General features: G+C 37.8%; 1 protein-coding gene across 2 annotated transcripts in view; it reads left to right on the top strand.

Moving 5' to 3' along the window:
* Nucleotides 1-1394: 1394 nt before the first annotated feature.
* Nucleotides 1395-26485, top strand: part of LOC115905082 (adhesion G protein-coupled receptor A1-like) — a 253460-nt gene continuing 228369 nt past the window's right edge. For both annotated transcript variants that reach the window (XM_030951166.1, XM_030951164.1), the window contains exon 1: nucleotides 1395-1684. In XM_030951166.1, the coding sequence (XP_030807026.1) occupies nucleotides 1464-1684 (221 nt within the window). In that variant the 5' untranslated portion in view covers nucleotides 1395-1463. The remainder of the gene's footprint in view (nucleotides 1685-26485) is intronic.

The raw sequence follows: 26485 nt of genomic DNA, 5'->3' as shown, positions 1-26485 counted from the left end.
TTTTCAAAATTAAATACATTGGGTTTCTTTATGATAAATAACATCATGCAACCATAGCAATGTTGAGTGGTCTCATGAAACACAATCCATTTTGCTGCCTGCCAGTAAGCCTTACACAACTTTGCTTTTAAAAATAAAAGAACAGTGGTTTAATATTTATGATTCTTTAAATCAACAACTGTGCAGAAAAAGATTGTTCCTGAAAAATTTCCTATTACCCTTGAATTTCACAAGGCCACTACCCCTACTATCACTTATTAATACTATAATGCCTAAAGGCTCCAATTAGGTATTAGAAAAGTGATAACAGGCACTGTAAATGTGCAAGACAAATCTTCCCTAAGGGGCTATAATAAAATATTATTTTATAAAACCCAAGTAATTTCTTAAAATAGCTTTATAGCTATGGCAGACTATTACTAACTTTGGCCTGGATCCTGCAGTGAAGATGTGCCTTGTGAGTCTCCATCCAGTAAGTGAAGGCAAGGAACCTGCTCTTTTAGTAAAGGGCCATTAAAAATGGAAGTTGCTGTTACAATGCGGGATTTTTTTGTTCACTTCCAGAAAAAAAAAAAAAGAGCAACAAAAAACCCCAACGGGGTAGCTTGCAGTTAATGCTGAAAATCTACCCAAGAAGTTACTAGTCAGATCACAAAATACTACAGGGAGTGCTCCAAAGCCACCGAGTGCCATAGAGGACTGAGATGTACAAGCAGAAAAGAAACGTGCTCGTTGACCTGCATGATGAAGTGCTTTGACTACTGATCAAACCTTTGCTTTAGGTCATGTTCACAGCATTATCTGAGGTGTCTGAAGCCCGCTAACTGCAGGGACCCTTCCCGGTGGCAGTGGCTGGGCTGTCCTGTCTCTTGGTCCACACTGCCCCTTGCCCAAGTCCCGAAGCTCCTTTCCCACAGCCATAGGTGCGAACAGCACTGAGCACACGTGCTCCTCAAGAGCGATAGCAAAGGTGGCTATTTTCAAAACTACATTCGCGACCCGCACAATTTCCCCAGCTCCCGATTTCCTGCCCTGTGCCCGGGCTGGCCGCGCCTCTTGGGTCTGCGGCGCGTCCGTGGCGCATCTGTCCGGCTTCCCCCCGGGCGCGGACCCCGGCCGGGGCTGGCACCGAGCGCAGGTAGCGGCGCTCCGGGGCCGCGGCTGCCGGGCCCGGGGGGCGCGCCCGGTGAGCGGCGGCGGCGGCGGCGGGAAGGGGGCCCGCTGAGCGCCGCGGGGTCCGCCCAGCGCCGCGGCCGCACGGGCTGCGGCAGGAAAGGAGCGGCGGCTCCTCGGAGAAAGGAGGAGGAGGAGGAGGAAGGGGGGTCCCTGTGAGCGGAGCCGGCCGCAGCGAGAGAGGCGGGGCGGGGTGGGCGCGGGAGGCGTGGAGGGGCCCGCGGAGCGGCGCGGACGGGCGCGTGCCATGCGCGGCGCGGCAGCCGGCGGCTCCCGCTCGCTGGCTCAGCATGCGCGGGCTGTGCCCCCGCCTCTGCCTGCTGGCCGCCGCGCTGGGGCTCTGCGGGGGCAGCAGGAACTGCCCCGACCTCATCGTGGACCGCTGCCTCTGCGCCGCCGAGCGCGCCAAGGGGCCCGGCCGCCCGGCCCTCCGCATCAAAGTGGTCTGCACCGGCGGAGACTTGGTGGAAACTTTGCAGCCCGCCGTGCTGCCCAACCGCACCGTGTCCCTGTGAGTACGGCCCGCGGGCGGCGCGCACCTGGCGCGGGCGGGGGGTGCCGGGGAGACGCGGGGCTCGAGGGGACCCCGCGCCCGCCGCTCCGGAGCCGCCGAACCGCTCCGTGCCCGCTGCAGCCCCGACCCTGCTGTTAAAAAGTCTGTGAGAGTTTGGGGGTGTTTGTGTATTTATTTATTTATTTATTTGTGTTCAGTTGGGAAACTCCTGCTGGCGTTCGGGTCCAAGTGGGGGAGCTGGGCTCTCCCTGGTGTAAATTGCACGCTGCTGCGGGCGGCGGTGTGGGAAATGTCAGTGGCAGCAGAACTGATGGAGCTCTCAGCTGTACCTCTCCGGCAGCAACGGGACGGGCTCGCACCGTCCGGGCAATAAATGAATGGTGTCGGTAATGCTGAACTGCCTCCTGGAGTGCTGTGTCATTAACTGGTTTTCCCTTTCTCTCTCGTCTCCTCTAAATAAAGTTTGGAATTTGATGTCTCCTTTTTTAAGATTAGTTGAGTTTCTATACAACAGTATGAAACTCTCAAATCTCCCATATCGTTCAGAGTTGTCTGGTAATTTAAAATGACTCGGGGTAGGGTGTTCGGTGGTTTGTTTTTTTGTTGAATTAGGTTACAATTCAACAAAATTGTTGAATGACTATGAATTACACTATGAATTAGGTTACAATACTTTGTTGCCTGTTGCACATAGCTAAACTTGAATAAATAGTATGTTGTAAGTAAGGTAGTAGAACTTTCTGTGATTGTATCCTCAAGTACAGCGGAAAGTAATGTCCCTGTAATGCACCCAAGCAGTAATAGCTCTGTGACATTTACCCTTTGGATCATACACATATCAACAGATCTTTTACTGTTGAATTTAGTTCTGTTGACAATTCCTGCTATGAACATCTCCACTGTTCAGTGCATTTTCTTTAAGTCAACACTTTCAGGAGGCAACTGGTAAAGATAGTAATTCATAACATCTGGGGAGCTTGTGCTTGTAAATGTACAGATGTGCTGTGTATGCTCCAGTTCAGTTTTAGCTGTAACTGTTGAGTGACTTGATGCTGATTATCTGTATGCTGATTATTTATTTAGGAAACTTCTGCTTCTATACAAGAGACAATAATTGCACTTCCTCCTAAATTTTAATAGGCTGGTTTAGAATATTACATTACTTACCAGCATAAGCTTTAACCTCAGTGATAAATTCACTGCTATTTCTATAGGTTGTATAACTGGCAATGGAGTTAGAGGTGGTACTCACCAGAATTATAAAATGTCAACATCTTGGGGAGGCAGGAACTACTTTTTCTTCTTGGTTAAGGAGCTATAGAAACTCTCACACTCAGCATGTCTGCAAAAGGTTTTTCCTATTAAGCATTGACTTGCAGAGTCTTATTTAGATGTTTCAGAAACTTTTGCTGAGGTAAGTACCAGTCAAGGAATCCAGCTGACCATGAGATCAACAGAAGTATGTATTCACTGCAGTGAAAAGAAATTGAATTGGAAACAGAAGTGAGAAAAGATGAACAGGGGAGGTGGTGTGTTTGAAGTGGTAGGTGGGAGGGTTTGCTCGCTTATACATATGATTTAAGGCACCAGTAGCAAACTTGATCCTATCAACTGAAACACATTCATTTCAGGTAACACTTGCTCAGAATTAATGAGAAAGGTACTGTGCTAGTTTTTTAAGCTTAATAGCAAATACCTCTTGACCTGAGAGCTGATTAGTTGGCCTTAGTTGATATAAAAGATATATTTTGGGTTTTTTTTTTAGTTCATATGGACAAGTATCGTACTATGTATCATGTAAACATATCCCCTTTCCTCTTACAGTCTCTCATCTCATTTTTGAGAATTTTTTTTTCTTTCCCAGAAGTAAATTTAAGGTTAAATGTTGAAGGTAAAAAATAAAAAAAAATTAAATCTGCAGAAGTTAGAAGTTTTCAGTAGCTAGAACACACAGGTGAAATTTTGATTGAATATGTTAAAGGTTTCCAGGTGAAACTGGTTTTTTGAATTAAAATCCCATACTTGTGGGATTTGGCCAGCTGTAGAAAATAATGATAATGAGCTCAAGTGTTAGTGCTGTTACATTTGTTTTTGTAGCTGAATAAGAGATGCAGGCAAAAGAGAATACTCTGGTGGATGCTGCCTGCTTCCACTCAGTTTTATGGGCCCACAGAGAGAAAGAGAGCTTTAACATATGGAATATAACCTTTTGGATTGCATTAACAATTAAGAAATATAGAGGTGAGTAAAAGAATATATGTTCAGATGCAATAATACTGTAATGAAACAATGTAATAAACATTTTGTGTGGTTTGGGCAGATTATTCATTTTATAGGGAGGCAATTTCCCTAGTGCTATGATCTTTTGGAAGGCAAGATCCAAGCCAAGCTCTGGTAACTGCTCTGTGGAGATGGAAGAGAATTACCTCTGCTTTATCTCTTAAGCCATTCAGTGTAACATCTCATTTACATGCTCAGTAATGGTACTTATCATCAAATTTAGAAGTTATGATTTGGTAGCTTAATTGAAGCTTGAGTTGCGTGGCTTAGGTTCTTTCCCCTAAATGACCGTGGGTCTTGTCTGAGTTTGATAGTTTAGGCTCCATGGTAATGTATGCACTGAACTATTGCTACTAGGAATGCTTCTGACACAGTCGCACATGGTGACTGCAGACTAGTGTGAAGTCACTGAAGAAATGCTTATTCTTGACATGTTTGGACCAATTACTTTCAGATTATGAGGTGAGGAAGTCTGCAGAGTTTCTTTGAAATCACTTGACCACTAGAGCTATTCAGTACTGTCTAAATGCTCCCGATGATAATTACACTAGAAATAAAATCAAAATATAAGCTGATAAAGCACCTATTCTCTCCTCTTTATTTTATATTAAAACCCAAACCAAACAAAAAACCCCCTTGTTCTGCACTCTGTTTCACTGTCTTTATTTAGTATTTTACTGCTTTGGAAACAGGATTCACGAGCTTGATGTGGATCAAAAGTAAAAACTTAGCTGTAGCTTCATAAAGTATTTGCATGTATCTTGTTAAAAGAGATTCTAATCCTTATGGATTTGCAACATGCATCTCTTGCTTTGTATTTTGGGACAGGGTGGAGAAAGGGAATTACCTTTTTTTTTTTCCCCATGAAGAATACAGCTGTTGAATCACTAATTTATGTGATCTACTCTCACCATTTCACTCTCAGTTGGCATTGAAGACCCAACAGAAGGAGTCATATCACTTCAGCATAATGTAGTTTTCTCATTGTAGACTCTGTGGTTGAATACTTGGGAATTATTGTATGAACCCAATATTTCCCATTTTTTTATCAGTGTGGTTGGGTTGTTAAAATGCAGCTCTAGGAAATGAGACTATTTGCAATCTTCCGTCTCTTCTATGTTGATGGAAAAGTTAATTGTAAACTTTTTGACTGAGTTGCTGAAATTTGGGCTATGTGGAGAAGTTGCTATGCTGCTTTTTACAATGTGAAACTTCTGCAGTTTGCAATTTTGGGAATTAGGAGATTGGATTCTCTACTGGACAGGATATTAGTAGGTTACTTAGATACTTTTTTCTTTCATGTCAAGTGGTGTTAAAAACTTCATGCTTTTAATCTTGTAAGTTCTCAGTTCAATATGTATCACCTGGTATCACTGGGCAGAATATACTTTGAAGTTATAAATGCCATCAGTTTCTGATAGTAGCATCATAGTTTTTTTTTTCCTCCTTCAATTCAAAAGAAAGTCTAAGATGTACACGAATGGTTGATATTTTTACAAATTCTACCCACAGATACACCTATTGAAAGGTGTAATTTTAAACCGTCATAATAGAAATGAAGAAAATTTATGGTAGTGTATGGCTTATATAAATTCTTTATCATATAGGATTCTTCATACTTTTTATGTCTAAGCCTTTCTTCTGACTTTGAGAATCTGAGGAATTTGAGACAATTCAATTTCAGAGTAAGGCTACATGACTCCAATGGTAATCCATAGCCATAATATGTATGGAGGGTGTTCATCTTCAAAGCACTTCACAAACATTAAATACTCTTCTGAAAGCAGCATTGTCCCACTTTTCTCTGTCCCAAAATTACTTTTATGTCACATTCATTTAGATCATGTCCACTGGAATTTTTTCAGAGTTATTATATTACTGTGTTTTTTTCATGTCCAGTCTGGTCTTTTACACGCCTATATTCAGTTTAGGATATATCAATATGGTTTATTTGATACAAGCATCTTGTTTTAAAAATAGATCCCAAAAATGTTATGTCCCAAAGAGTTCAGCACTTAAGCTAGCCAAAGCAAACAAAGAGTTGAAGAAAGACTGAACAAAAAATATTATTCAGTAGTTTTATTTCCATGTCTTGAAACTCACATATTCTTCTTTATTGATTTGAGACCTAACATAGCCTTGCTGATTTGTAAATAAGAGCATTGTTAAAGAAGGTAGGGTGATTCTTGTTTTAAAGGTTTTTGCAAACGTTTTCACCTTGGTTAGTTTACTGTGTTCACTCAAAGTGGCAGGAAAAAAGAAAAAGGAGCAGGTTTCCTGCTTCATTATTTATATGTATATACATATTTATAAATGCTTTCTCTGAAACTCTTAAATAAAGAAAAAGAAAAAAAAAACAGTTTGTGGAAGAAACTTCTAATTCGGAAGCCTACATAAAATACACCAAAGACTTGGAAGGTCTGGGACAGATGGTTGGGGAGAGCAAAGTATGGAGAACATAAAGGTTCTAGTGATGAAAAGTCTTCAAATATTACTCAAGTGTTAGTCGAATTCTCCTTGATAATAAATTTTATAAATTAATCTAGAGTGGCCATATCATATTTTATTTTCTTTTTGTTTTTTCTGACAAGGATATACCTGCACCTGAAAAGTACTAGTAGTGTGACCACTTCCAAATGATGACTCTTTTATGACTCTCTTGGATGAAACTGGTGCGTTTGGCATCACTGGGAATGGTAACCCAAGAGGAGTGTGGAAAATAGAACTCTCATAGCAAATAGTGTTCAAAATACAATAAATGCTACTTTAATAGTTACCATATACTGTAACTTTTTAAAGGTATACGAGTCATCCTGAAGTTTGTTTCTCTACTATTATTAAACTGTAAAGGCCATGAGTTAAAACAGTGCCATATATCATCCTGGTGCTTTTACTGCCTCGAGTGTAACATTTTTTGAGGAAAGCAGTTTGTGTAAGAGGATGGGATAAGAATGTCTGGAAACAGATGAAATTATTTCACAGTATCAAACAGTTCATTAATTTGGTAATTTAATGTAGAAATCAAGTCCTATTTTTGTTGCATACTATGAAATTTGCAATACTGTGGTCTTTCACTTAGTTTCATTCCAGAGGTAAAAATAAACTGGTGAGGATAGCCAGGGGGAAAGCAATGCATGTGGGAAGGGAGTTTTATCATGTAAGTATATGATCTGATACCTGAGAGAGTGCCAGGACTTTCACCAACTTGGTTTTCACTACTCAATAATATTGATGCATGTTTTCAATAATTGCTATTTATGCCATTTGATTTAGATTTTTGTGGAAAAATAGCCTATTGATTCTAAGCTTCCTCCCTTTCCATGTTTCTAATGGAATATCCAAATCCTCACAGCAATAAAAGCATACAAACCATGAAAAGTTTGAGTATGTACTTATCCAGTCAACTGTGATTATTTTCTATCAGTTGCAAGTTTACTGTCTAGTTCTAGACTTGTCAAATATGATTTGGATAAAACCTCTGTATTATCTATAATATTAACATTTTTTCCCTCTACTTTAGCAATTATGTAATACAGGGAGCACAGTTTAGGCTTTGTTCTTATTCTTGTGGCAACATGCCATTCTTCACCCTTCTCTTAAAATCAGTTCCAACTGTGTTTTCATGCCTGGGACTGATTTGAGACTATTCTGAAGTTATGGTTAGTCATGAAAGCTCTGGTTTTGCAATTTCTGTTACAGTCTTGCAGAGTTGTTGACAGTTTCTTTTCTGTACTTAGTTGGATATCATCTTATCTGAGCTGCAGTTTGTCAAATGCATAAACAGTTCTGCCAATAACACAAGCACACAGGAGTTTATGGATGTTATGCTCACAGACCTGAAAGTCTTTTCAAAAACCTGACATTGATTCCTAGATCATATTTAATCTGGATTTGTTGATAGCTGTGCATAAATAAGCAAATTATCTTAAGGTTGTATTTTATGCTTGCCTTTGCTGAGTGGCTATTTATCAAAACTTACAAGGATGGAAGGACACTGGTCTGTGTTTTCAGCATTCCTACTGTAGGCTTGGTACAACACACAATGAGGTTTAATGGATTTTCTATGTTATTGAGGTATCATTATGGCTTTCAAGTAACCTGGTAAGTCAAGGTCTCTAAATTATGAACATTTATGATTCTCCTTGTTTATTGAAGAATTAGTAGAAATCAAGATGATGTCTCTTCATAAAACCTTTTTCTTTATGTTATGAGATTGCCTGTCCCAGAGAACTCATGTTTTGTAATCAAAAGTATTAATTGCAAGGGTAAAGGTTTTCTTTGTACTGTGACTTGAGAAAAGAAAAACTGCATCATAAAATGGAAAATAAAGTTAAAACTAGTAATAACAAAATCAAGCCTGGAAAATGTGAAGAAAAACATAATGGAAGAATTGAACATAACATTATTGTATATTCATAGTTCCCTGGCAACATTTGTGTTTATATTTGCATTAGAAATTAATGTGCATGGTACCAATTTCTTTGAGAGAGGAGGGGTGGAAGGAGATCATAGTCTGTTGGTGAGCAACTTTATTACCAGATTAGTTTTCATAGCATTCTCACAGGAAATATACTGAAGTGTCAGGTAAGATTTCTCTAATTGAATGTGCTGGCACAATCTGGCACAACAGGAAACCTACAAGCATTTAAGAGAGAGGGAGAAGCAAAACAAAAGTATTATCAATTCTGAGGAATAAAATTTGCCAACACTCCTAACTCCTGTGAACTCCTAACTCATGAATTTTTATATCTTAATGTGTGTCCTATCTGGGGAACTTTGAACTGCTAAGAAAAATGCTTAATCCTTTGTTTTCCGTGGTCCATCCTCTTTACTTTGTCCCATCTGTCGCATTCCCAGAATCTTTCAATTCTACACTTTCCTTTTTAACTCCTGTTATTGCTGATACTTCTGCCTGTTTTTTCTTCTCATCTGCATCTTGGTTTTGGTCACAGATGATATGAATTGCAGACTGCCAGTGCATTTCTAAAAAAGTAAAAAACCCATCTCCCTCCTCATCAGCTCTGCTCTTGGTCCTCTGCTGTGCTGCACTTCTGTGCCAGTCTCTGCAATTTCACTGCCCTGTGCTGCAGCCTCAGCTTTCAGCTCACGGTCTCCACCACTTCTTTAGTCTTGCATGACTTCCCAGTTTCTTTTGCTTTTCTAAAACCCTCTATTACATCTTCCCTCATCACCTTTGATCCTTGACTCATTTTACCCCTCTCTTCTGAACTCGTTGAGTGGAACTGAAATAAGCGAGGACATGGGTCCTTAGAGAGATCTGAATTAAGTCCTGGAGTTCAGCCGTGCCTGGAATTGGGGCCAGGCAGATGGAGTTGATCCTATTAGACAACTTAGAAACAAGAAAAATCGTTTTATCTCTAACTCTCCTTCCTTAGATCTTATCATTAAAACTGCAGCTAGTGGAGTAGAGAGGTCTGAATGTGGTAGTGTCAAGCAGTGATTTTATATTGACCCACCAGACATGCCACTGCTGATCAGAGGGAACAGCCACAATGATCAAAGTTGTTTTCCATCCTCAGCATTGCATATTGTTTAGAAAGGAAAAGTCTAATTTCCAGTTTTCTCTACACCTTTGTGGCAGCATTCAAACAGTATTGCCACTGCCCCTGAAAAACTTGTGTGACTTATTTGTGTAACACAAATAATTGTAGTGGTAAATATGAAATCTTAAATTTTATTGTTACTCTCCATGCAGTTCTTGAGCCATAAAACTAAAGTTTACATTAGCAAATCTAAACTTAAGGGGCTGTATCCGTTTATTCTGTGACACAGCTAGTATTATTCACATCATTATCATAAATCTTTATCTTAAATTAGATCAGGTTAATGAGCTGTTCTCTGCTATGGCTGAGAAATATGGCTATTTGTCAGCTGAGGTAACAGTTGACAAATATGTGCTAATTTTGGAAAAGACATGTTTTTCTATCCATACTGCACAGGGGATGCAGGAAAGGAAGCAGTCAAAATGCATAAATGGAACCCTGCTCTCCACTGGAATAAAACAAGGTGTTAATCTCTCAGTAATTGATGTCATCATTATAAGGCTTTTTTATTGGGAAGGCATTCATGAATTCTGTTGTACCAGCATTTTCATCATTAGAGTTTTGTTTTACTGGGGTCCCTGATGCCGTCACACAGCATCTCACCTGTGGTAAAGGGAGAATACCAAAATTTGCTCACGTTATGCTCCAAGTAACTCCTCAAAATGGTATTACAACTTTTAAAGGAATTTGGCTCTCATGGTGCTTAGAAAACACAGTCAAGCTGTGGGCGTTACCACACCAGATATTCAGGTGGCTGTTAAACTGCTGGTGTGTGTGAGAATAATATCTGAGGTTTGTTTCTTTATCCCTCCATGTTTGGTGCACAATAGGCTCTTGGAAAGTTAATCTGCTGTTTGCCTGGGCTGTATCATGTAAGGGTCTTGTGGAGAGAAGTTCAATACTTCTTTCCTTTAATGTTGGGAGACTGGTAAGATTATTAGGTTTGTCCAGTAAGGAGCAGTAAGGCATCAGTTGTGGTTTTACGGGTTCTTTTTCTGTGGATCATGCTTTGCTTTGTTTTCCTTTCTTTAGTACCAGTACTAGTAGGGTCACATAAAGGCTTTAGGGTTTGAGGACCTGTTTTTTGTAGACTCCAAGTATACCTGAGGAAGAACAGAAGAGGACAGCATTCGAGATATGAACATCAGAAAGCGACTCGATGTCAGTCGTAGATGTTTGGTATTTATTTTTATGTCTTAATGTGTACAAAACTAATGCCAACTGCCGTTCTTGTTAAATTAGAAGTTACCTGGCATATTTGTATACTTGCTAGTCCTTATAGAGCTCTAGCAGATGTTCTGGTTCTGGTGTCTTTGCTTCTTTTTCTGTTTAAAATAAAGAGATTTGCAGAATAAGAGAAAGTAAATTTTGTAACACTTTCCTATGTCTTTCCCTTCTATTATAAAAGGATGAAAAAAGAAATTCCTAAGACAAAATGTGGGGGAAAAAACATATTTTATCGTTTATTGTTGTACTATTCACAATTCTCTTCCCTTTCTGCACAATTAAAAGTTATAAATAACAATATAAAGAGTCAGCAGTATAGATTGATGAAGCAAAAAACCCGGAGCGAAATAAATATAATAAATTATAATCTTCTGCATTTAGAGTAAATGAAGTTACTGCTGTAAAGTACTTCATGATTATTGATTATCATTATAAATTTGTTTCTAATAAGCTTTTATTTAAAAAACAATTCTAATTAATTAATTTGTGCCTATATTTAATAACAAGTCCATTAGTGAATTGATGTATGAAATGACCTTCATAACAGCTTTACACAGTTGAACAGTAACTTGCTGACTAGGACAACATCTCTTTTTTAAATAAGTAATACAGCAGTATTGCTAGTTGGATGAAATTGCTTCATATGAAAATACCCTCCATATATTTTCATATATTTTTAATAAGACTAAGGGAGTTTGTTGCTTGACTCTCTGTGTAATTAAATGCTGTTTGAGGTTTTGTTTCCTGTAGTTACCTTTGAAGAACTCAGGTCAACACTTTTGGTGTTGTTATTGTGACTACTTTACAAATGGAATACTTGGTTACTAAGCTATTTGGTAACGAAGAGGGATTAGATGCCAAGCTTTAGTTTGGAAAAGATTAGAGCAAATAATTTTTTAATGCTAGCTTTCCAAAGTACTTCTTTAGCTGAAGCAGAGTGATTGTTTTAAACAAATAAAATCCCTCAAGTAATCATTTATTTAATAGCACTTAAGTCAAGTTGGTTTGGTTTTTTTCTCTAAGAGTTTCTGTCAAAATGGTGGCACTGAATTACATGTTGAGCCAGTCTTTCCATATGATTAGTTAATCTATTAGCCATTTTGGTTGGCTGTGTTTTTTCTTTCTGAAATGGGAATAGGTAGTAAAGCTTTGGAAGAAGCTTTAGCGGGAAGAGCTGTGGCAGTTGGGTTTCCTGGATGTTTTTACCTGATGCTTTGCTGTTTTGTGGGAATTGCCCATTAATAATACTGTTCTTGAATAAGGGATGATATGATAAATGGACTTTTAAAATGTTTATGGTTACACAGCTTTTCATCTTCTCCAGTCTGGACCATTAATAAAAATACATGTGGCTGTCCTGGACCAGGCTGAGGAGCCATGGATTATCCCAGTATCTTGTCTCCAGACTAAAAATTTTTAAAGCAGGTGCCTGCAGTAGAGTAACATTGTGATATTTTCCAAAAGAATCTTGTCTGCATCACAGCTCGGAGTTGTAGTTCCTGTGCATTTGATTCACCAAAATGGATTGGCTTTCCAAGCCTGATCCAGCCCCCCTGCAGATCCCATGACAGTTCCCTGCACTTGGAGCATCCCATGGCAAGAAGTACCGCAGCTCAACTGCCTGTGGGCAAGGAACCATCCTGCTTTTGTTTATTTCCAAATTCTGGTTTGTTTCAGTCGGAGCTGATATGGTTCTCAAACCTGGGAGAATGGACCAGGTTTGGTCTTCATCAGGGGACTTTGTATCTTTCTGCTTTTCTCTTATTATCTGTTAGTCACTCTCAGTAAGCGGAAAGGTAAGGGGATGATGAAATATCACAATGTAATTAAAGGTAGTTTATTCTACTAATAATGTGCTTTCTTCTGTTTTCAACACTCTGAAAAGAGAACAGTGATAAAACTTCTTTCTATAACAAAATCATTATATTTAATGCAATCCATGGGAGAATGCATTGGTGTTCTAGGAAAAATAAAAGAAGCTCTATTCCAACTCTTAAAATTTTGGATTAAGGAAAAATGAATAAAAGTTCAAAGTCAGTTTTCTCATTGGTTGGCCTAGTTTTCTTGTGTCAGATTGATAGATTTTCCTGTTTCCCTCTGTAGTCCTGAACAATAAGAGCATCTTCAATTTTCCTTGTGTGTTGAGGCCAGTATTTTGTGCTTTGTTTAGTTGTTGGCACTGCAGAAAGCAGAGAGGGAGATGGTCTGACCAAGAAAAAACCTGCTAAATTGCAATAACAGCATGCCAGTGAAAAAAGGTTTTGGAAGAGGTAAATGCCTTCAGAAGGTATAGAGTGCTGGTCATTGGTCCTTTTTAATTTCATTTTTCAGCTGTTAAAAATAAATTTCTTTGGTTATTGAGGCTGGCACTGTATTTGTTCAGAAAGACTGCAGCGTGACTCTGCTGATTGATAACACTGAGTTATGCTTCACTTTTGTCTTTCATTGTATTTATAGTTATTATATACTGAAAGAAGTTGAGTAGATTTTGTTATTTACTGGATATGGGCCACAACACTGTTTATCTGAGACTGGAAGAAAATAAATGAAACTGGAAGTGGAAAAATTCTGCTTTTGAGCATGAATTTTTTGATTGGGGGGAAATAAATTCAGAGTTGTACTTCTTAGCCAGTCTAGAAGTCCCTCTGTAATGCTCCCTCCTTGGTATAATCTCTCCCCATTATTTCTGTGGGACATGCAAGAGGCTGATCCTCTCTGAACATCTGGCCACAAAACCTGTGATTCATCCCTGTCTCTGGGCTTTTACTCTTTATTTTTTACTTTGTTCTGCACCATTTTCCTGATTTTGTGCTGTACTGCTGACTGTCTTGGCTGTGCTTTTTTGGGGAGAGGTGTTTTGGGGTTGTTTTTTAACTTGTAAATGATGGGAGCCACCTTCCAGTAACTGAGGAGTAGGAGAGTCTTCTCCTTAAGCCTTCAGCAGGAAAGCCTTTGCCAGTTTTGACTATTCAGGGTGCCCATTGTCTGCCAGATCAACACTGAAAAACAAAATGCTTAGGGATAGACTTAGCACATGCTTACACCCCATCAGTTGAGTGCTTTTTACAGCAGGGCAAAATGCTTGAAATTTAGATAATTTCCTCCATGTACCAGTCTGCCTGCATGGTTTGGAGGTTTACAGACTGCACAGAGGACATCCTGCCCAGTCATCAGAGGCAGATCTCTTCTGCCAAGGTCTTTGTACAGAGAAAAGAGAAATGTGCCTGTTGCGGACAGTGAGTGAGAGTTGAAGGCTGTCCTGCAGCAGTGGAGGATGCTGTGGGGTCCTGATGGGTTCTCCAGCCCTGAGTGGTTATAGGGGAGTGTGTGCTCACTTTGAGCTTGCAAGTGTTGTGTTAAAGTAATATTTTTTGTCTGTTTTTCTGTTGTATTTAATAGCAGTTACTCTACAGAAAGACATATAGATCACTGAACAAGTACTATTTTATTAAGTTAGTTTTCCAGTGCTTAAATGAGTGGGGATGAAAATATTAGTCGATGACTTGAACTTATGAATATTCCATTAACTGTCCAAGTCTTTTCCTCCTCTGCTTTTCTGTGATTTTCTGTAAATTTAAGTGATCAGAAAGAAGAGTCCTATAAAATCCAGATTTAATTCAACATTGATAAATGTTAAGTGGAAAGGGGTATTTGGAACATTTGAACTTTGCTTACACTTTGATTGGCTGTGAACGAGGCACTTGCCAGCGGCAGGAGTGATGCTTTGGAGGCTGGATACACCCTGTGAAAGAGGAAAACTCAGAGTAGTCAACATGCATGACAGAATAAAACATCTTGTTCCCACTGTACAAGCCCACAGTGGTGCACCTGCGTCTTGGACACTGATTCTGACACAGCTCTGATTCTTCCATCTCAAAATGGCACAACAGAACAAGGAAAGGTATAGAAATATGCAGCGTTGTGAGAAAGCTTGTGTGTGAGGAACGATGAAGCTGAGGGGTTTTTATCCTGAAAATATCTAAAGTGTGTTAAAAGTAAATAAGGAACTTTATTCACTGTTTTCCATATGATGGGGCTGAAGAGGCAACAAAGTATTGAAGTTCATAAGAAATTAAAAGTAGGTTAGCTGCAGAGCTTCTTGCTGTGGTTTTTGCATTCACATCTCTTCTCTTGACCACTGTTGGAGACAGGACAGAGTTACAAGGATTCCTGTCTGAGCTGCTCCTGATGGCTTGTTGCTGTATTTATGCACGATCCACATGGAGCACACCAAGTTCTCAGGTCAGGTGAAATGATTACAGCCTGGGGTAGCTCTCTGGAGTTACACGGATCACTTGGTGAGCTGGACTCGATGGATCAGCATTCATTTTTACATGGCCAAGAATGTTGTCATAGGTCCAGAATAAAGAAAATAGTTTGCACTTGCATGTTCCAGAAAACAGTTCCAAAACCGTGTCACTGAAAAGCAGTTAATTATAATGGTACATAATCAGTTAAACATCTGTTCCTGGTGTGATATTACTGGAAGTGCAGTGATAACATCATCCTGGATCCAAAAGTGAGGAATAAAAAGCAGAATTAAAGAGTGTTACTTTTGTTTGCTGCTACCAAGAAAAAGATGACCAGAAAAAGGTGTTACATTGTAGTTTCAAGCATGATTTAAGAACTACAAAATCTGTGCTGTATCCTTGAATGTGTTCTCATAAATCTTTTTACTTGTTTGAGGTTAGGAGTTTTTTGATCATTTTTCTGATCATCAGGAAAAAAAAAGATGCCTGATGTTGAAGATACTTTAATTTGGGATACAGTTATTGAGAACTCAAACCAAATGAATTCAGAATAAGAATGCAAATGAAAATCTGCATGAGAGTAATTAAACTTTGGAAGACATAGGAACTGTAATAGAAACTTTTTCCCTTCTTAAATTAAGACTGAATATTGTAAAACTTCAACAAGTTAGTGGTTTGACATGTTTATTACTGGGAGGGCTTCTTAGCTTTGTGATCACATTGTCTCTTCTGGGTATTAAAATCAATGACCTGGTGAAAATCTACTTCTAGTATGTATTCACATGTACTTATGTGAATACTACCAAACCCATGATTTCAGTAGTTTTGGGTATAGAAATACCAAGGCAATCTCTGCAGTGTTTCTTTCTGTGTGGTAGAAGCTGCCAATCTAGTGTAGTACTGGTAAACATGTGACTCATTGTTTCTAACACAGAAGTAGAATCCTGCTAGTATCAAAATAGTGTTGTTGACTGTACAGTAGTACACTGTGTATTTGGAAGCACTCAACACTGGATAGTTTCCAAGTGTGTTTTGGCTTGACGCTGGCAAACTTATTCACCAGGTGTACTTCATCTGTGAATAGTTCTGCTTTTGATTTCTGCCAAATACTCTGACTCTAATTTAACTCTTGAGATGTCAAACCCAGTGATTTTAATGGTGTTTGTTTATTATTTGATGGTGCACAACTAATTCAGTTTCTCCGTCAAATTTAATCCTTGCCACTTTACCTAAAACATACTGACCACAAAAAAGATATTAGTATAAGAAGTTGCAGTTTAAAGATAATCACTGTGTCTACATTCTTTTGTAATGAATTGTATTTCTGTTTTCCCTGTCTGTTTCTGTCATTAGTTTTTTTTATTGAGTGGTGGTTGTTGGTCAAGGGGATTCTACTAAAACCCAGTATAGCTCTAAGTCAGTGTATAGCAGCTTTATTGCACAGATGAAAGTCATGAAGAGCTTTGTGATTTGAATGTTACCATCCTTTGATCTTTAAGTTACTCATTCAGTTTAATGTTTCAGTAGCTACTGTTTTGAAGGTCTTCTTCTGTACCTTGTATTCTAAATTAAAAAAAAAAGTTATTTCTGTAATTTGGCACTGTTTCTTTCCTGTACTAGGAAATGTGACCTTTTAGCCGTATTAAAAAGATTTCCTCTTAGACTTTCTTAGTAGTTTTAAAAATAATTTATGCAACAATGAAAGTAGTATGTTATAATTTATAAACACAGGCTGAACAAGTTAGATGTCTGTTTTTTCCGTATCACTTTCAATCAAGCTTACACCTAGTTGAAGAACCTACAGTTACATCACGTGTGTGCAAAATTAGTGAATTTTACTTACTGAAATGACAACTGTATAAAGAACATATAAATCACCCTGAAGATTCACCAGTAAATTCTAGTAAATTCTTATGTAATCTAGAATTATTTTTGTATTATTGATAGATGATCTCTTGTGTAATGGGTATGAATATATACATTATATTATGCCAGACTTCTAATGCCACAGGAGTAATCCAAGGTATTAAAGGAGAAATCTTAATGCTGGCAGTTCTTTAATCACAAATGCTTTCTAGACAATTAAATTACTGCTGTTTCAATTTGTAAAGTAAAAATATAGGGAGGGGGTTTCATGATGCAGCTAGATTTCAGCTTTCTGCTCTGTAGAGCAGCTACTAATAATTTGGAATTAGATTGAGATATGATGCATATGCTGGGGAGAAAGGTTATGTTTAAAAATGAAAAAAATAAAACCCCCACGAAACATTCATAACACTTGAAGCCAGCAAGCTTTTTTCTCCTCTGTAACTTAAAACTGGCTTTCTAAGACAATGTGCAAACCATTATAAAAGTATTCAAGAGCAAAGTCTTTTGCCAGAATTCGGTAGCAGGATCTTGAAATGTTTTTATGGCATCCATGCTGCAGGCATTAAAGGAGGCTGCTGCTCCCTTCCACTGTTCAGAGCTCTTCACTTCATGTGTAGTCTCTCCAGATGCTCTCCTGATTCTCTAGCAGTGGTAAAAATTATTGCTGCCACCCATTTCTGCAAACAGGTACCATTTTCACAGGAAAAACTTTTTAAAGTCACATCAGTTTATGGCACCATTAATGAGGTCTGTATGGAAAGGGCTTATGGTACTGCATGCGTGATCAAAGATTGCAAAAGTTACTTAATACAGTATGTATTTATACAGCATTTTGATGGAGTATGTGTCCAAATGTTATTGTCAATAAATCTTGACAATAGCCAAGCTGAGAAAATACAAACTGACAATAGGAGCTGGCACATGAGTTGCAAAAGTTATACTTTGGGGATTTCTAATAAAATAAAAGGATATTGAATGACTTAAAACAAGCTTTTTCTGAATTTAATTCTTCCCAGGACACATCAATTGTATATTTAAGTGCTTACATTATGAGCCTGGAGAGAGTGATAGTTGCAGTTTCTGAGATTTTTGTCAAGAACAGAGAGTGCAGAACATCTTCTGTGTTCTTTCAAGGTGACTAAGATCTTACTTTACTTTAATGAATATAGAATGGGGAAACTTGCTCATACAGTCTGACAGAAATACATCAATAGTTCCTTTTGTGCAAGATGATAGCACGGTACTTGATTCATTTTAATCATGTTTGGGAGAGAGATAAATTCCCATTTTCTATAGTGAGAAATCAGCTCCTTGTAATTGGTTCAGCATCGAAATCAGGATCCATTTTATAAAAGAATGTTCCTTGCTTTGCTATTTTTAAAGATAATCAAAATACAATTTTCAAGTTTACTGTAAGAAATGTATAGTCTGTGACAGAAATGCAATATTGCAGTATTTGCTTTCTGGTTTGAGTACTCTACACAATGTGCACATTGGCTTAATTTTAGCATTTACCAAAATCTGTAGTCTTGTCTAAAGCTAAATTTATACTTCTATCTGTAGTATTTGTTGTTCAGAAAGTGTAGTTGAAAGGAAGTGAAAATTATATTTTATTTATGATACAAGTGATAGATGTTGTACTTTGATAGCTAACTCTGTAATTTTTGGTTCTGTTAAGACATGTGTTGATGGTGTTCATAAATGACATTCAGTATTTAGGAACAGCTAAAAATCCTTGCAAAACAAAGCACCTTAGGGAGTAAGACTGTTTGTCCTCTAGACAAATACGTCTCTGATTTCAGTCATTTGAAAAGTATGAATTTTGGTTGCAGGATTATTTTTTTTTTGAGATGATAGGAAAAAAAATAGAGGGAGCAGTGGTGATGCATGGCTTGTAGGAAAGCAGTAAACTGCTAAATATTCAGATGACCATTGTCAATACAGTGGAACACCATCCTTCAGGTAAATACTGGGTACCTCTTTAGTTGTCAGAGGTAGGGCTTAACGATAATCTGTACTTCCTTTCAGTCTTACTGCATTTTCACATCTACCTGTCATGTCATTGCCGTTTTCTCCCATTACAGTGGTACAAAGAAGAATGGTTGTCCTGGGTTTCCTGCATATACTGTAATGGAAATACCAAAGAATTTCTTCTTTTTATGTGTGAGAGGTCACAGATAATGTGATAAAATGGCAGTAGCTCCTGATGATAAACAACAGCATCCCTGCATTGTTTTTCCAGGCCTGACTGAATGGTGGGTCTCTGGGGCTTGTGGCAGAGATGTGAGAGGGTGGGATTCAGGGGAGGTCACCTGTCATGGGTTTTCAATATTTCCAAGGCATTCCAGCCAAGTATGGAAGTGTTAAAAAAATTCATCTAGGTACTTTTTGTTTGCCAGTATTACAGGTAGTGCATTTTGAAGTCATTAAGGTATTTGAAAAGGGAGGAACAGATTCTATTTTCAAATTGCTTTACTTTGTATCTTGCAGTATTAATATTTGCTATTACTTCAGCTGATGACCAGGACGTAAACTAAAAAGCTGTGTGGGTAAAAAGAATAGCAAAAAAAGAAACAGCTTCATCACAGCTGTTACTTAAGACCTTTGAAAACTTCTGAATTTCTAATTTTTCTAATTGTTAGAACAGTTTCATTCACAATAGCTTGATTTACTACAGTGACTTTTAACATCATGTTATGCCAGATACAAGATATGTGGAGCATTTGAAATGAAAAATACAGTTTAAAAATCTTTCTATTAAAAAAGAAATGATTGTGAGCAACATTGTCATCACATAATCCAAGTCTTGTACTACTCCAGGTCAGAATTCAGAGGATTCGATTTGTACATGTTTTCTTAAGACATGGGTCTCAGACTTGAGTTTCAAAAGTGAGCTATTGCCCTTCAACCAGCCCTGTGGGGCTCCATTGAAATAGGCCCTATATCTTTAGGGTTAAACATTCTGAATGGATCAACTTCAAATAAATACAATAATTTTTTATGTTGTCAAAGCTCTAGCTTGGAAGAAGAGCTGATGTATTTGTTTCTAGAAGAACTATATTTAGTAGAAGATGATAGGAAGGGAATTTTCCCCATGTTTTTTCTTTTTCTGTTGGAGTGGTTTTAGTTGTAACCTAACACTTCTAGATGGATTTCTAGCTGTAGCTGGGACCAGCCACAGTAAGTCTGGCCTATTACCTGCAACAAGGTGAGCCTAAAAGTAAACCAGCCAGCCTCAGGAGTGCTTAGTAATTGTGCCTTAGAATGTGTGTAACACACTTTAGGAAAATACTTGTGCGCTGCTTGGCTTTTGTGAAGTTCCTCTCCAGTTCATGTTCTTGCTGACTTGTTGTTCTCAACTTCAGAGGAGGCTGGGATCACATCCCATTTTAGTGAGGTTTTGGGACCTTTGTGGTCAGCTTTGATGTCCATTCCTGCCTGTCTGAATCCAAGCTGGAAAAAGTTACTTCCTTCTCTGCATCAGGATGCTGATCTGGAGACAGAGGTTCTGATGAGGAAAATAAGCATAAGGGGAGTGACAGTGATGTCTTCAGATGGTGAGTTATGAATTAAAAATTACAGGTACAGTCCTCAGTGTCAGTTGAGGATAAGAATGTGATGGATGTGAACAAATACGCTCTGGTGATTCAAGTGTTTCTGCATGAAAAGTTGTCATTATTGTTTATTTATGAAGTACCGTGAAGATGTGCTGGGTTTCATAAATGATCTGAGAAGTAAATGGGGAGGCCAAAGATGCTAAAATTATCAAGGATTTTAAAGTACTGCTTCAATTCTGCAGTTCTTACTGAAAAACTAAAATCATAAGTTTTTAAGGTGGATTTATATGTGATAACTGTTGGATGGTCCTAGGTTTGCCTCTGTCGTTTTATTCCATGAATAAGTTGATTGGTACAAGGTATTCAGAAGACTTGGAAAGCAATGCAATAATATCAAGTCTTCAAATACATGTTAATTACAGTAATAATATTTTGAAAGTCTGGAGACCAGAAAAAATGATTCCCAGAAGGAAACCAATAGTTCCAATGAATTAACCTTCAAAGAGAGATTCCAAGTATAAAGGAATAAGAAACCTCTTCTATGCTGATATATCAAAATTATCTTGAATTTTATTTTCATGTAGTTGTAGAACATGGATTTTAACTGTGTATGTTAGGAGAGAAGAGAATTAAATGAAGAACATATTTTAAAATACTTTAGTGGCAGGGTAGTTTTTTTACACACAAGTAATTACCATAAATCATTATTTTTGATATTTTTATTAGATATTTATGCATTGAACCCAGAAAAAGTAACATTTTTATTTTATTTCTCAGGAGAGAAGAGGTAGGGCCAAATGTTATCTTTGGCAGGCATAAAGATAGTCAGAATTTTGTCCAATCTTTGCATTTTGTACTTGTATCTACTGAGTTTTAATGAAAAATCACTATTTGCCTGTTGAGCACTCCTGGAATAAACAGCACAATTTTTATTTAATTTCCTTTAATTCACGTATTTTGTAATGTAGCAATGTTTCTCATTGCAAAAAACTACAACCATTTAAATAATTTTTCCTAATCAGTTAATTATGAAAGACTAAGCTTCTGTTTTTCCTTTTCTCTGCTGCTCAAATAATATTTGAATGAACCTGGGAAAATTCAATACTCTGAACTTTGGTGACTGAATATAGACATCATCCCCAGTAAGCAAAGAGGGAGTAACATGGATACATCAACATAAAGAGCAAACAAATGCATTGACAGGGTATAATGAGCAGTAAACTTAAGAGGGGGCTTTTCATGAAATTGGAATGGAGTTGAAGTAAAGGAAGTGAAATTTAAGTCCAGCACTTGTACAACTTATGAAAAATACTGTTTTCAAAAGTGTTTCCCACTGCAGTAAAATAAATAGAACCAAGTTTAATCCATTGAGACAAAGTTTTTTGATTGAAATAGAAACACCTTGACAAAGCAGTAAGTTTAGTTGATATGAAAGCCATATTGGTATACTTGTATAAACTATATCTGAATGCAGAGAGTGACACCGTCAGAGCAGATAATATAATGCTTTAAAAGGAAATTTGGAACAAGAAATGTGTAGGGGGATACAATATAAGAAAATAAAGGTAGTATAGAAAGTAATCTTACCCCTAAAGAGTTGCAGCTGGGCTAATTATTAAAGATTAGGAGCAGGCCTGACTTTACCAGGCCACAGCTATAGGCAATAAGAAGAGTGTTAGAAAAGAGTGGGTTGGTTGGTTGAGGGAACTGGAGTCAGCTGGCTGCTGTGAGAAGAAGGAAGAGTCAGTGCCTGGAGGAGCTGCCTACAAGAAACATCAAGGAGGTATGAAACTCTTGCACTAAGGAGACAACCATATGAAACCTTTGCAATATAATGACAACAGAAATGTACAGTGAGAACATGTGTTTTCACTGGAGTAGATTAAAAGGGTTGCAGGTACATTTATGGATGCTTTGGAGCAACAAGTTTACTGAGGACAGACTTTAAGCAATGTCTTTGAAGTCTGCAGTACTTCACGTGGTAGAGACAGACTTGTCAATGTACAATATTATCATTAATAGTATCCTATATTTGTGTATTGTTTACTAGCAGAAGCAATCAGAAATGAATTTGAAATGTAAGGAAAATGCATGAGAACCCTTATAAGTGCTGATAAAATAGCTTATGCTGCTGGTTTTGTTTGGACAATTTGCTAAGTGTAGACATATTAAACAAAGTTCATACCCTTTTTATTTATTGGTGCCTGCCAGCTGCTGTTTATAATGCAACATGTGCTCAGGACAATGTATGCAGGGTAATATTTATTTTGATTTTTTTGGCAGGTTCAGGTCAGCTGCACATTTTGTTATTTTACTTTTTCCTTCCCTCCACTTCCCCTAAGTCAGGAACCGTAGCTTCCTGTAATGTGGCTTTCAGATATTCTCTGAGGAAATTGAATTTCTGGATTCAAAAGCTGCCCATCTCAAGTTCAAGAGCTCTTCTTTCTTCATGAATACATATTTATGAAACTATATAGCTTAGGAAAATTTTAATCAGCCTTATGAAAGTTCTTTCTCTTTAAACATAGTAGGAAATCTGAAAGAATTTAAAGATAAAGGCACATTGTTGAAGTTTACCAAGCTGTCTTAAAGTTTCATAATAACACTGTAGGATTTAGGAATTTAAATTCCTTTTGTTATAGAATCAAAACCACCTGTAAGTATATAAAATACTTTGCCTGGTTTACAGACTTAACATTCCAAAGCAGTATGGCAAAGAGCTCTACCTTTATTTTGAGCTTATCGAACTATTAGGAGCTTGATAGCGCTCTCTGGGAACAGAGAGAGTGTTCAGAAGAACCAAGTTCACTTGGAATGCAAACCTATTGGGGTGTATTTTTTTTTAAAGGTATGCTGCATGTTAGAATGTAAAATATTGGAATTTTCACTTCTTTAAGTGATAATGCACTTGGGAATGAATGAGGCTAGTTGTGGTTTATAGTTATTTTCGCTACTCATTCTTTCTGAACTATGCAGCTGCAAAATTATGGAATATAAACTATGTGGCCAGAAATTTTACTTGTCTTATGAATTTTACATGCCTTGGGCTAATACAGCTTATAAAATCTGGTGGCAAACTTAAAAAAATATAAATAAACTAGTGTCACATGTACTGTATAACCTTTTTGATACAGACAACGCCATTTAAGTCATATTCAAGCTAAATAAGAAATCTGTTAATCTTATTCCTGCATCCCTTGTAAAGGCCACAATAATTTTGTATATATTTTTTCAAAATTATGAAATAAATTGCTACCTAAAGCATGTAACTGCTGATTAGTCAGTGGTTAGCTGATGATTTACAGATGGGAGCGAGATGATCCAGATTGCAGGCCAAGGAGGTTTTTATAGTTCTGGTGTATCATTAGGATAAAATTGCAACCGTGGATGCTTTAGAAGAAGAGTGATCAAGTAGTTAAAGTGAGGTACCTCTTGTAAGGTTACTACATCTGTTCTTTATTTGACTGTGGTGAGTATGGTGAAACTTGCTGGGGCATTCATTAAAACATCTGTCTCTTGGGCATCTCTGCAGAGAATGCTTAAATCTAAAAAGTGTGAGAATGTGATAAAAAGTGAATTCACTTTTATAATTTCAGTCTAATCCTTTTATTTGCCTCAGTGCCTCTGTCCTGGATCTTCTTCCCTTGCCCTCTTCTGGCTGTTGCCTGTAGTCCAGGACCTTGCTTCCACATTTCATGTAGATGGTGAGAGAATTCCCTCAGATGCTGAGCTGAGCTTATCCTGATGATGGTTTCCAAAGCTTATATGTAGATATTCTGCAGTGGTAAAATAGGTACTCTGAGAATATTTTATCTCTGAGCAAAGAGTTTATTGTGATGAGCAATTGCCTAGAAATGTGTAAAGAGCTTTCTAAACTGATCTAGATTTCAATGAGACTCTAGTATTAGGTCAGTACAATTTAACGTGATTGAAGTGTCAGGCTCAGATATGAAGACAGTCTTGTATTTTTTAAACCTCTTTTAAAAGTACTCTTTTCAATCTGTAAATGTATAAAAGCATAAATAATACCTAAGATGAAAGAGGCGTTTCAAAAAAAAGAGCAAAGTACAATGTACAGAGCAGCCCTATGATAGCTGTTCTATACTCACATGCAAGAGAATGTTGTGACTTGCTTTAATAATGTCACACTCTTTGTAAACCTATTAAATAGAGATAAATTGAAGAAACTATAGCTCTGGGTTTGGCATTCTGAAAAGCACTAATTTTTATAGACAGAATCAGTGTTTATGGTGGAATCTATAAAGTGTTGAAGACACGTGTGTTGCTGGATCAGGTGGTGTTAACTGCATCCTCAGTGGTTTTTATATTCTGTTGACATTCTCCAAATGAGGTTGGCAGTTGACTCTCTTACTGAGTTCAACTCCAAGTCATTTCAGGAAGTTGTTATGCATTAACTTTGCTATTTTATTAAAATTATTCTCCTCCTCCCCTCTTTCTTCTCAGCTGAACTTTAACAGATGCTATAGCTGTGCAAGTATCTGATTTCAGGCTTTAGAGCCAGCAGTAGGTCCTTAAAGTTCTGAAATTGGCTTTAGAAATAGCCTTTAAAAGGTTTACAAGAGTAACCATTTTATTTTGTAGTACAAGCCATTACTGGAAATGTGATTTCTTCTACTTTGAGATAAATTTGCAGTCATACAGACTGTAGTAACAGTGATTTATCACAGCTGTAAAAGATTGGTGCAAGCTCAAAAACTTACCCAACAATGAATGTTTTCATGAGACTTATTGCCAAGGCAGGTATAGGGGAGGTTTTGTTTTTAATATCTCAGATGATTTAGTTGATCAGAGTGATAGCAGAGTGGCAATTTATAATTGACAGACTGAGTTAAGTCTTTCTGTCAGGCAGCATTAGGTGTGGAGGAAAGGTCAATGAATGCCACCACAGTTTTTTATTGCCCTTGGTAGCCAAGTATCTACATGAAAGTCAATGCCAGAATTTCACCAAGTGACAACTGATTTAACCCTTCCTTCACCAGTTTGAATGCAGCTCTGTCACTGCTGTGAGCTGTGACACTTGTGAAATGGAATGGCTGGATTCAGTTGTCATCTTAATCTACAAGAATGGCTGTAAATTTTCAAAACTTCTGCCCTTCAAATATGTATGGAGATTATACGTAAAGAAATGTTGACAGTCAAAATCTTTCTTTCTAACCCAGGTACTTACAGCAGTCTGTAAAAGTGCCAAGGAGTCTGGCAATCTTTTTGATTTATTCTCTACACTGTAGAGGGAGCTGAGAGTACAGGAGACTTCTGACATCTTGATGGAGTTCTGGAGATGTGTTCTGAGGCAGGAGTTGGTTGCTGATGCCTTTAAGTTTATGGTGAACTCTGTGGATCAGCAGCCAGACTTTTCTTGTACTGGATTTTGAGTATTGGTACACTGCATCTGCTAAGTGGAAGTGATTTCAGGCTTTGCAGCTTGACTTTGCAAAATCAATACTCTGTGTGCCACATTCTAATTCTTTTAATCTTGTTTGATCAAATTGTGCCATTTTGTCCCTGAATTTCTGTCAAATCATACTGGTTACAACTAGGAATGCCCCTTAAAGGCTTAATGTAATATTCCTTAGGATTTGGCAATAAAGAAGCTCCTGGTTTTCCAAAGAGACCTGCAAACCCTTATGTCTCTGGCACTGACAGCGTTATTCTCCGAGGTGTATCCTCTGAGAAAATTCCTAAGTATATCTCTCACAAAGATGAGTGATTGTTTTTCATGTTCAGTGGTGGCATGCAGTGAACTCAGACTTTGTTTGGAGGTTTTCTGTCTCTCCTCAGGAGATCCCCTTCCTGTCCATTCCTTGGGCTCTGGGTATCCCTGGGAGGAACCACTGCTTGCACTGCCTTTCTGCCCAGATGGGTTTCATAGCTGAACTTAATGTTTTACCTGTTTCACATTAACAGGAAAAGCACCCAGAGAGGTGAGGTAATTGTACTTTGCTGAGACCTAACTGATTTAATGGAATCTATAAAATGAATATATACTTGTATGTTGGTTTTCATACTCAGTGATTTAATAAGAAGCTCAGT

This window comes from Camarhynchus parvulus, chromosome 6 (assembly GCF_901933205.1).
Source record: "Camarhynchus parvulus chromosome 6, STF_HiC, whole genome shotgun sequence".
Taxonomy (NCBI): Eukaryota; Metazoa; Chordata; class Aves; order Passeriformes; family Thraupidae; genus Camarhynchus; species Camarhynchus parvulus.
The sequence above is the reverse complement of the archived record's forward strand: the minus strand, read 5'-3'. Positions and strand labels throughout refer to the sequence as shown.